The sequence below is a fragment of the Oryctolagus cuniculus genome, chromosome 4 (genome assembly GCF_964237555.1).
Source record: "Oryctolagus cuniculus chromosome 4, mOryCun1.1, whole genome shotgun sequence".
Classification (NCBI taxonomy): Eukaryota; Metazoa; Chordata; class Mammalia; order Lagomorpha; family Leporidae; genus Oryctolagus; species Oryctolagus cuniculus.
Genome location: NC_091435.1, coordinates 173,823,345 through 173,835,377, shown reverse-complemented (window position 1 = coordinate 173,835,377; position 12,033 = coordinate 173,823,345). Strand labels below are relative to the sequence as shown.

Below are 12,033 nucleotides of genomic sequence, written 5' to 3'. Positions count from 1 at the left end.
GCCCGGCTGGGAAGAGCTGTGTCCACTCCCAGTCCTGATGTGATTCCTCCAGGTCCTGAGGACTGCACTGTGCCGGGGGGTGGGGGGGACTCCCAGGTCAGAGAGAGGAACGAGAGGTGGGAAGGATACTGCTGACTGAACAGAACTGGTCATGAGACAGAGATCTTCCACCCACCGGTTCAAATGGCTGCAAGAGCCAGGAACAGGCCAAGACAGAGCCAGGAGCCAGGAACTCCATCTGGGTCTCCCACATGAGAGGCAGGTGCCCAAACACCAGGCCATCTTCCACTGCCTTCCCAGGCACATCAGCAGGAAGCTGGGTGGGAACTGGAGCAGCCAGGGCTCAAACTGGGGCTCCAAGATGGCAGCCAGTGTCTCAAGTGGCGGCTTAACCCTCAGCACCACAATGCACCACAGCTACTGAACACACATTCTTCTCAACAGTACACCGGACATCTCCCAGGTAGGTCTCAAGTCTCAACAAATACAAAAGAATAGAAAGCATAGCAAGCACCTTTTCAGACCACAGTGTAAAAAGGTTAGAAATCAGTAACAGGAAAAACCTTGGAAACCACACAGATGGGAGCTCAAGAAACTCAGCTACAACACGGCAGATAATCCAGTAAGAAACAGGCAAAGCACATGAACAGGCAATTTTCAAACGATGAAATACAAACAGCCAACAGACACGTGAAAAGGCGCTCAGGATCACCAGCCACCGTGGAAATCCAGTTACAAACCACCATGAGGTCTCACCTCACCCCAGCTGTCACCCAAAAAACAAAAAATAACAGACACTGGGGACAACACGGAAAAAAGGTTCCTTAATGCACTGTTGGTGGGAATGTAAACTAGGACAAGCATTACGGAAAACAGCACGCAATTCCTCAAGAATCTGAAAACAGACCTACCACGTGACCCCGCAGTCCCACCCCCGGGAATTCACCCAAAGGAAATGGAGTCAGCACATGAAAGAGTTACCTGCACCCCATGTTTATTGCAGCTCAGTTCACAATAGCTAAGACAGGGAATCAACCCAGATGTCCATCAACTGCACAAAGAAAATGTGGTACATATACATGATAGAATCCTACCCTGCCATAAAAAAGAAGGAAATCCTATCTTTTGTAACAAAATGGATGTAACTGGAGACCCCTATGCTTACTGAAATAAGCCAGGCCCAAAAGGACAAATATCATGTTGTCTCTGATTTGTGGCAGCTAATATACAGAGTACAAAAAAAACCACCAAGCTTATGAGCGAAACTGAAAATAATCCATGTAAGTAATTCATAGAGCATATAACACTTCATCTCTATTTTGATTGAAAAATTTAACATACAAAAAGAAAAGATAAACAAAATTGATAGCTAGAATAATCAAGAAAAATGAGGGGATTCAAATACATAAGATCACAGATGGAAATGGAGACATTACGACTGACACCACAGCAATACACAGAATAGTCAGAGAGCATTATAAACAGGTATATGGCAACACATTTGATAACCCAGAAGAAACAAACAAATTCTTGGACACACACAACTTATCAAGATTGAATCATGAGGAATATAACAGACCAATAATGAGTGGCAATACTGAATCAGTAATTTTAAAAATCTCTCATCAAAGAAAAGCCCAGGGCCAGATGACTTCATTGCTGGATTCTTCCAAACTTTTAAAGAAGAAATAGCACCAAGACTTCTTAAATTATTTCAAAAAACAGAAAAGAAAGTAATTCTTTCAAATTCATTCTATGAGGTCAGCATTGCTTTTATACCAAAACCACACAAGGGCACAACAAAAAAAAAAAAAAGCCACAGGTCAATATGTATATAGGTGCAGAAATTCCAACAAAATACTGGCAAGTCTAATCCAGCAGCACTTTAAAATATCATTAGCCACAGTCAAGTGGATTCCCCCTGGGGTTGCCAGAATGGCTTGACAATAATCAGCAAGTAAATAAATGTGATACACCACATCGACAGAGTGAAATACAAGTCTCGTGATCATCCTGATAGATGCAGAAAAGGCACTTGATAAACGTCAACCTCCCTTCAAGATAAAAACCCTGACAAAATCAGATACAGAAGGAGCATATCTCAACACAGCAAAGGCCATATGTCACAGCCAACAGCTGATATCACACTGATGAGGGAAAGCTGAAGGCCTTCTCAGATCTGGAACAAGACAAGGATGCCTGCCTGCCGTCACCACTTTAAAAAAAAGATTTATTTATTTGCTTATTTGAAAGGCAGAGTGACGAGAGAGAAAGGAAAAGACAGAGAGAGGCAGACAAATAGAGAGGGGTATCTGCATCTGCTGGTTCACTCCCCAGATGCTTACTGGCCAGGACTGGGCTGTGCCAAGGCCAGGAGCAGCCGCTCCATCTGTGCCTCCCACAAAGGGGGCAGGAACCCAAGTACTTGGGGCCACTGAGTTGTGGCACCCTGAAATGGAATGCAGTATCACACGCAGGCCCCCACTTTCATCACTTTTATTCAACACAGTACAGGAAGTTCTAGCTAGAGAATTAAGGCCAGAGAAAGAAATACAAGACATTCAAATTGGAAAGGAGGAAGTCAGACTGTCGTTATTTGCATATGACCTTACATATAAAAAGTCCTAAAGACTCCAACAAAGAACTGCTAAAATAACCAAATTCAGCAAAGCTGCATTACATAAAGTCAGTATGAAAAAATCAGTAGCATTATTATACACCAATAGTGAATCACCTGAAAAAAGAAATTAAAATAGCAATCCCATGTCTAACAGCTACAAAAAATAAAATATCCGACAATAAATTTAACCAAAGAGGTGAGAGATCTCTAGAATGAAAACTATAACCCACTGATAGAAGAAACTAAAGAGGACACAAGGAAACAGAAAGATATCCCATGTTCATGGATTGGAATAATACTGTTAAAACATACACACTACCCAAAGCAATTCAAAGATTGAATGCATTTCCTATCAAAATTCCAATGACATTTTTCACAGAACTTAAAAAAAAAACTACTAAAATTTGTATAGAAACACAAAAGACCTAAAATAGCCAAATCAGTCCTGAGCAAAAAGAACAAAGCAGGAGGCATTACACTGTCTGACTTAAAACACATTACAAAGCTAAGTACTTAAAACAGCATGGCAGGGACCAGAGCTGTGGGGCAACAGACGGGGCTGCCACTAGAGATGCCATGGTGGCATCCCACATCACAGCACCAGTTTCCATCCTGGCTGTTCCCCTTCCAAACCAGCTCCCTACCCTAAGCGAATGTGCCTGGGAGGGCAGCATATGGTGACCCAAGTACTTGGGCTCCGACCACTTGCATGGGAGACGTGGAAGGAGTAACCTGGCCCAGGCCAGGCTCTTCTCGCCCACCCCCACCCATCACTCTGCCTTCCAAATACATAAATAAATCTTAAAAAAGCATGATATTGACATAAAGCAGATCTACAGACCAATGGAACATACTAGACCCTAGAAGTAAATCCACACAGCTACAGCCAACTAATCTTTCACACAGGCTTGAACACGCATTGACAAGAAGTCTTTTTAATAAATGGTGGTGGGAAAGCTGATGTTCACATGGAAAGAATGACAGCAGACCTACCTTTCACTACGTACAAAAACCAACTCAGAATAGAATAAAGACCTAAAGTGAGATGTGAAACCTTGACACATCAGAAGAGAGCACAGGGAACACAGCTGGACACTGGAATGGCCACGCATCCTCATGATCAACCTCAAAAGCAGAGAAAGTAAAAGCAAAAATGGGCAAACGAGACTTCATCAAACTAAAGAGCTTTTACAGAGCCAAAGAAACCAAGCGAAGAGACGATCCACAGACGTGAGAAAATACGCACAGGCTCTACGTCGGACGGGGGGCAACATCCAGAATCCACAAGGAACTCACAAAATCAGTAATAATCCAGTTAAAAATGGACAGTGGATCTAAACAGGCCTTTCTCCCAGGAGCACCCAGAAGTGGCCAGCAGGGGCAAGAAAGGAATTCTCAGCATCACTAACCACCAGGGAAACGTGAATCAACAGCGGGAGAGCCCTCGCTCAGTAAGACTGGTTATCACCAGAACGAACGTGGTTATCAAGTGTCGGCAAGGGAGTGGAGAAACGGGCACACTACACACTGCTGGGCCACAAATTACAGGAGGGCGGGCCCTCAGAACACTAAGAACAGAACTGCACGGGACCCAGATGTACCCAGGAGAAATGCCACCCAGTAGAAGAGACACCTGCGCACCAGTCACAGCAGCCAATGAACGGGAGCCACCCGCGTGTCCGCCTCCGGGGCCTGGTGAGGACCGTGCAGGGTGCACGCACACGCACACGGCTCAGTGGTAAAAAGGAGGGGTTTTGTCCTCTGCTACGACTTGGCACTGGGTTTGTTATGCTAAGCGAAATGGCCGAGAGAGAGACGAGGGTCACGTGAGCTCACTCACTTGCGGTGTCTCAAACACAGATGCTCTGAGACAGGATTTTTGACGCTTTCACTGTATAGCAATGTTAGGTGAACCTACCCTGATTGGATCTCATACAAGCTACACGTGTAACAAAACACCACCTAAACCCCATAAATATGCACAATTTTCCTTTGTCCACTAAAATTGTTCTGATAAAATAAATAATTTTAAAAAGTCAACCTGGGGCTGGCGCTGTGGAATGGCAGGCAAAGCCTCTGCCTGCAGTGCCGGCCTCCCACGTGGGCGTCGGTGTGGGGAGCAACCGGACTAGACTGAGTTACTGGAATTAAGACTTATTCTATGCATCTGCTCTCCCACAATATGGCGCTGGGAGAGAAGTAAACAGCTTCCGCACAGCTGCCTCCAGTTCAACTAATAAACTGTAGGACTTGCTATTGATTGGAGGAGAGCAGCGTACTCGGCGTGTGGGCAGCCGAGTTAGGATTGGCGGAGGAGGACTATAAAGGAGGAGAGAGACGGCATGCACCAGGAACATCTATGGGGAACATCTAAGGGGAACACCTGTGCAGCCCCCGAGAAGAGCCGGCCGGCGGTGTGCCGCTCCCCTGCGGAAGTGGGGAATGTGGCCAGGGGGAACTGCCCTTCCACGGAGGTGGAAGGGATAGTAGCCAACCCGGGAAGAACCAGCAGCAAACCCGGGGAGGGCCGAGCAGACGAAAGAACAGCGCAGGGTCCTGTGTCGTTCCTCCACGAAGAGGGGGAGCGACATAATGGTGCCGTGACTCGGATAGGAAACCTAGGACGGATAGGAAACCTAGGACGGATAGAAAACTTAGGAGGGAAGAAACGTGACTCGGATAGGAAACCTGACTCGGATTAGGAAACCTAGCTCGGATAGGAAACCTAGGATGGATATGAAACTTAGGAGGGAAGAAACGGGAAGCCTAGGGAAAATATCGGAGAGAGAGACTAGCAAACAGCCTAGGGAAAAGCCGGACGAAAAAGGAGCCGGAAGAAGCTGTTGAAAGCCTAGGCATAGATTCAGATACGGACTACGGGGGGAAGCTGGGAGAAATCTCTAAGGTCGAAAGCAAAAGTGAAAGCTAGAACAAACAGACTCGGACGCGGACTGTGGGGAGAGGCCAGGAGAAATGAGGGAGGAATATTGTTGGAAGAAAACTTAGGGAAACATACCGGGTAGAGAAAAATGTTAGGGAAATTGAAGCCGCGGGGGGCAGGCCGAGGCGGACACGAAAGCCACTTTGGGATTCTCAAGTTAGCCCGGGAATAGGGGGCGAAAAGTTGAAACCAGAAGCTGAAACGTAAGCCAGATTGGGATCCGTCTGATTAGCCCGGGGAGCAAAGGACGGGAAGCCAAATCGTGGGGCGGAGACGTATGCTGGGTTGAATTCGCCAGGCTAGCCCAGGGAACTTAGATTGAATGCTAGTGGCGGACACGTAAGCTACGCTGTGTTACTCGCGGAAGCCGCCGCGTGCAGAGAGAGCACGGGGCGTGAATAGATAGGGAACGGGGCTGGCGCAAGGCCGTGGTGCAGACGCGAAGGGCGTGGAGACCGCGGAGCGCGCGAAGCCAAGCCGCGCAAAGCCGGGAAGCTGCGCAGATGAAAGAGGTGCGGGCTGAAGCGGCTCAGAGCCGGCAAGGCGCCGAGAAGCAGCCTCGGGGCGGAGCTGCCGGCAGGGCGAGGCGCCGGGAAGCTGCAGGGATAAGAGAAATAGAAGTTTAGAAATAAAATGAGAGAAATAAGAATGCTGGGAGATAGAAGTAAAATGGGAGAAATAGGAATGCCCGGAGATAGAGAAATAGAGAAATAGAAAGGCCTCCCTACAACACTGCAATGTGAGAGCTTGGATTCGGTCTGCCTCATTAGGGAAGTGGTGAGCACCTGCGGGCGGCTAGCAGCTTATGCACCGCAGGTCACCGAAGACAGGCACATTATCAACACCAATAAGTCACCCCACAACATGGCAATGAGAGAGCTTGGATTCGGTCTGCCTGATTAAGGCGGTAAGCACCAGCAAGCAGCTCGACCAGAGTATGAGCTGCAGGTCACCGAAGATAGGCACGAATCAACACCAATAAGCCTCCCCACAATATGGCAATGAGAAGGCTTGGATTCGGTTTGCCTGATAGGGCTTGTAAGCCCCTGCAGGCTCGACCAGAGCATGCGCTGCAGGGCACCGAACACAGGCACGCATCAGCGCCTAAAAACCTCCTCACAACATGGCGAAGAGAGGACCCAGATTCGGTTTGCCTGATTGATAGGACTTGTAAGAGCCTGTGGCAACTCTAGCAAGTAGAGCAGAGTGTGTGCCGCGGGACACCGAAGACAGGCGCGTATCAACGCCAAAAAATAAAAAGAAAGGGGGATCTGTGGGGAGCAACCGGACTAGACTGAGTTACTGGAATTAAGACTTATTCTATGCATCTGCTCTCCCACATTATGGCGCTGGGAGAGAAGTAAACAGCTTCCGCACAGCTGCCTCCAGTTCAACTAATAAACTGTAGGACTTGCTATTGATTGGAGGAGAGCAGCGTACTCGGCGTGTGGGCAGCCGAGTTAGGATTGGCGGAGGAGGACTATAAAGGAGGAGAGAGACGGCATGCACCAGGAACATCTATGGGGAACATCTAAGGGGAACACCTGTGCAGCCCCCGAGAAGAGCCGGCCGGCGGTGTGCCGCTCCCCTGCGGAAGTGGGGAATGTGGCCAGGGGGAACTGCCCTTCCACGGAGGTGGAAGGGATAGTAGCCAACCCGGGAAGAACCAGCAGCAAACCCGGGGAGGGCCGAGCAGACGAAAGAACAGCGCAAGGTCCTGTGTCGTTCCTCCACGAAGAGGGGGAGCGACACGTCAGTTTGAGTGCCGGCTGTTCTACTTCTAGTACGGCTCTCTGCTACGGCCTGGGAAGGCAGTGGAAGATGGACCAAGTCCTTGGGCCCTGCACTCGCATGGGAGACCCAGAAGGAGCTCCCGGCTCCTGGCTTCCAATCGGCCCAGCTCCAGCCGCTGCAGCCATTTGGGGAGGGAACCACAGAGGCGAGTCGGGTGGGACGGACACAGGCGGCCGCTGCGCTCTAACGTGAGCGGTGGGCCCGCTCACCTGGGAAGCCGTCGTCGTCCAGGTCGCCCAGGCTGGCGATGCTCTCCCCGAAGTGTGCGTTGTAGGCGCCATCCCCAGCCAGAGCCAGCTGCTCCTCCAGGGCTCCCTGGGAAACAGGATGGAGGGGTGAGAGGGAAACAGAACAAAGACAAACAGAACAAAGCGAAAAACAATAAAAACCAGAGCTGCGACACGGCCCTCCGAGAGCGCCCCCTCGCCAGGAAACACCTGGGAGGCAGCACAGGCACCCAAGCTTCTCACCCCGGGGGCAAAGCAAGTCCTTTACCCAGGTGCACCGCGGAGGGCAGGAAGTGGCGGGCTGGCCATGACGACAGCTGCCCTTGTCCCCACAACTCGCCCCTGGCCAGCCACGGCCCACCTGCTCCCCTGCTGTCCCCGCAGCGGCCCTCTCCCCACAGCTGTTCTAAAGGGGCACACACGTCTCTACCTTTTCTCTCCCGTCCCTTGTGGTGCAAATTCACGAAGATGCTTTTGCAAAGCACACGGCCAACGGCTCTTCAAAAAGTTCACGGAAATGTACACTATGAATAGGTACGGACTTCAATTTTTTTTTTTCATCAAAATATTTACCTTTGAATTCCACTTTTCTAGAAACCTTCTGAAGCACCTTGAACTAGCAATTCTGATAGAAAGAGTCAGGGTTCCAAACAAACACCTTGGCCGGTTTATCAGGCCTGGCTCAGGTCGGAATTTCCCGGGCCAGCTGTGAGAGGGGGAGAGCGGTCAAGGCAGAAGGTGTGGGAAGGGCCACTCGCTCCCCAAATCGCCAACATGTGAATCTCAGAGCCGGCACCAGGACCCAGGGTGCTGCTCTGGGACGGCAGAGTGTTTGCCCCACCCCAGCGTACCCATAAGCCACTGCGGTCTGGCTTGGTCAGGACCAAGGCTTGCTCGCCATAAACAGTCTGCAACCTGCAAACGCTAAGGACACGATGATTCCTGAGTCAGCAGAGCTCCCCCAACCCAAACAACAACGCCATCACCACCCTGGAGCCGAGGGGGGCTGCTGCCAGGACCCCACGGTGCTCACTAACCGTGAGGATGCTCACGCTCCTTACGTAAGATGCTGCCGCGCTGGCACAACCTCTGCGCCTCAGTCGCCTCCAGATTGCTTGCCTAACACAAGGTTATGACACATAAACGCTAGCGGTGCTGCGTGGGTTAGGGAACAGCAGCAAGAACCAGAGTGTGCATGTGCAGTACAGAGGCAACCTCCCCCGAGCAGGTGCAACCCACGGCTGGCTGAGTCCACGGACGTGGCAGCCCTGAGTATGGAGCCTTCGCTGGATGCACTGATTTGCTCCTGGTACAGAGAAGGGGAAGAGGAGAAGGCACCAATGGCTGTCTACGTAGCAGGTGCCGTGTAGCCACCCCCTCATCTGAATCACACCAGGACTCCACAAGGACACGATCCTTCCCACTTCAAGGACAAGGAAACTAGGTCACCAGCTTCGGGCTACCTAGTCACGTCACGTGGGCTAGTGTGGGGAGCAACTGAGACTAGACTAAGTTACTGGAATTAAGACTTATTCTATGCATCTGCTCTCCCACAATATGGCGCTGAGAGAGAGAGACCAAACAACCTCTACGCAGCTGCCTCATCAGTTTGATAAGCTGCAGGAGCTGATCCGACTCCTGATTGGAGGAGAGCAGCGTGCTCGGCGTGTGGGCAGCAGAGTTGGGATTGGTGGAAGAGGACTATAAAGGAGGAGAGAGACCACATGCACCAGGAACACCTAAGGGGAACATCCGGATAACATCTGAGCAGCCCCCGAGAGAACCAGCCGGCGGTGTGCCGCTCCTCCACGGAAGCGGGGAAAGCGGAGGGGGTTCCGCCCCTCCAGGGAGGTGGAGGGGCCGGCAGCTAATCTGGGACGGCGTCGTTCCTCCGCAAGTGAGGGATCGGCAGCAAACCCGGGAAGAGCCGGGCAAAGAGAACAGCGCAGGGTCCAGTGTCGTTCCTCCGCGAATGGGGGAGCGAGCGACAGGCTAGGAAGTGCCAAAACCAAGGAAAAGGACGCCACACAGTATAACTCCAGGAGCCCTGAGAGAGCAGGAGCCAGGAGCCAGGCGGGGTGGGGACAGACACAGTGTGCCCTTCAGACGTCGCTGAGTCGGCTGAAGGGACCTGATTGAACGCTCTGCACACGTCTGTGTACAACAGGCCACACCAAAGGTGGCTCCCTGATTGGTTCATGTAGCATGTCTCATTAGCATACACTTTCAGTTCCCTGATTATCTGTTATCCCTGCCTTCTGATTGGTTGGTATTTTGGCCTCCCTACTGGTTGTTATTCTGCCCCTCCCCTTGACTGGTTACAATTCTACTCACTTTCCAGAAAGGGGCCAATCAGAGGGAGCCAATTTGTGTATAAAAGAGCCAGCACTGGCAAGCTTCGCTGGCGACAGCTCCCTGCACACCAGGTTTCGCACTTTCAATCAAGCTCACTCTGCCCACTGGCCCCGTCCATGTGGAAATCCTTCTTCAAGGTGAGACGAAACAGATCGCCCTCATCCTCCCACAGCACCATGGTTCAAACTCCCACCCAGCCCCCAAGCTTCCTGCTCTTCCACCCCTCCATCCGCCTTGCAATCAATGTTCAATGGGCCAGGGTTCCACGGGAGTAAGATACCCTCGTCCTTGGGGACATGCCGGCCAGGGAAGCGCCATTGAGTAGTGGCATCACACCCACAGCGGGTCTGGGACACTATCATGCTCCACAATTCCACTCCTGACGTGGATCTGCTGGGCTCAGTGCCTGGGAAAATGTTTCAACCTCCTGCAGACACGTTGGCAGGCATGCTCACCGAATGCCCACTGCTGTCCCCCACACAGCGACCTCATTCCTGCCCAAGTCCCTCCCTGCTGCGCCTTCCTGGCACGGCCAAGAGTCATCGCCACCATCCAGAGAAGCGTCTTCCCTCCCAGGTCTTGGAGGAGCCTGCAGACCTCAGAGGCACCATGCAGCCCGAGCGGCCGTGGCTCTCTCTTTGTCCCCTGGCTCTCCCTTCGCTGACCAGCCTCACATTCTGGCCTCAGTCTCCACAGTTGCACGCCCAGCACGCGCCCGCATGGTTGCTAGGTCCCGCCCCCCACACCGGCACCCCTCTGTCCAGCTTCGTACTCACGTTTCCTCTGTTGATGTAGACGGTCACCTGCCCCTCATCCCTGATCTCAGAAAACATGGGGGCCCCCACCAACAGGTCAGAGAGGCCGTCGCCGTTCAGGTCCACTGCACACAAGGAGGAGCCGAAGTAAGAGCCCATCTGCAACCAAGGGGAGGGCAACAAAGTGTTCAGTGTCTGTGCTCCCACAGAAGCCTCACCCTCCTCCTCCACCAACACCCACTCCCCGCCCCACGGCGGCTGTGATGACCCCCAGCCCCACTCCCCACCCCACGGCGGCTGTGATGACCCCCAGCCCCGCAGTGACTGTGATGACCCCCACCCCGCAGTGACTATGACAACCTTCAGCCCCACCCCCAGCCCCACGGCGGCTGTAACGACCCCCACCCCCGCGGTGACTGTGACGACCCCCAGCCCCACAGCAGCTGTGACGACCCTCAGCCCCTTGGCGGCTGTGACAACCTTCAGCCCCACGGCGGCTGTGACGACCCCCAGCCCCGCAGTGACTGTGACGACCCTCAGCCCCTTGGCGGCTGTGACGACCCCCAGCCCCGCGGTGACTGTGACGACCCTCAGCCCCGCAGTGACTGTGACAACCTCCAGCCCCACGGCGGCTGTGATGACCCCGACACTGCCCGGGCAGCCTCAGTGGGCTTTCCGGCAGCCAGCAGGGCCCAATCTGAGACCAAGCTAACTGGCTTGGGGTTCCCGTCTCCTGAAGTCCCCTCACAGGCAGACAGAGACCCCCTGCCCGGAGAATGCAGCGCTGTTTGTAAACATCTAAGAGCAGGCTACACATGGAGTCGCCACAGTGAGAAGGTGCCCCAGGGCTGGCATCAGACACAGAGGTTGCAGCCTCTGCCTGTGACGCCAGCGTCCCACGTGGGAGTCTGTGTGAGTCCCGGCTGCTCCACGTCCAATCCAGCTCTCTGCTGTGGCCCGGGAAAAGTAGCAGAAGATGGCCCAAGTGCTTGGGCCCCCACACCCACGTGGGAGACCAGGAAGAAGCTCCTGGCTCCTGGCTTTGGTCTGCCCAGCTACTTGGGGAGTGAACCAGCGGATGGAAGATCAATCTCTCTCTCCCCCTTTCCTTCTCCCTCTCTCTGCAACTCTTTCAAATAAATACAATAAATCTTTTTTTTTTTAAGTGCCTCATATATGTGGCATTTGACAAGGCCAGGCAAACAGGAAAGTTCACCAGACATGAAAATAAACATCTCAGGAAGAAGTCAGGGTCTCTCCAGGGTCTGGGCGGCTAAAGACGGCCGAGGGGGGCAGGACGTGAAGTGACAGAAGAGGTACCACTGGGAAGGGGACAGAGCC

The 12,033-nt window shown here is 52.4% G+C and overlaps 1 protein-coding gene across 1 annotated transcript in view; it reads right to left on the bottom strand.

The window, feature by feature from the left end:
• ITGA9 (integrin subunit alpha 9) overlaps positions 1-12,033 on the bottom strand; it is a 305,530-nt gene that overhangs the window by 230,402 nt on the left and 63,095 nt on the right. Inside the window, exons 9-10 of the mRNA XM_070073006.1 lie at positions 10,714-10,851; positions 7,565-7,670 (exon numbers count right to left, since the gene is read on the bottom strand). Of these exons, the coding sequence (XP_069929107.1) occupies positions 7,565-7,670; positions 10,714-10,851 (244 nt within the window). The remainder of the gene's footprint in view (positions 1-7,564; positions 7,671-10,713; positions 10,852-12,033) is intronic.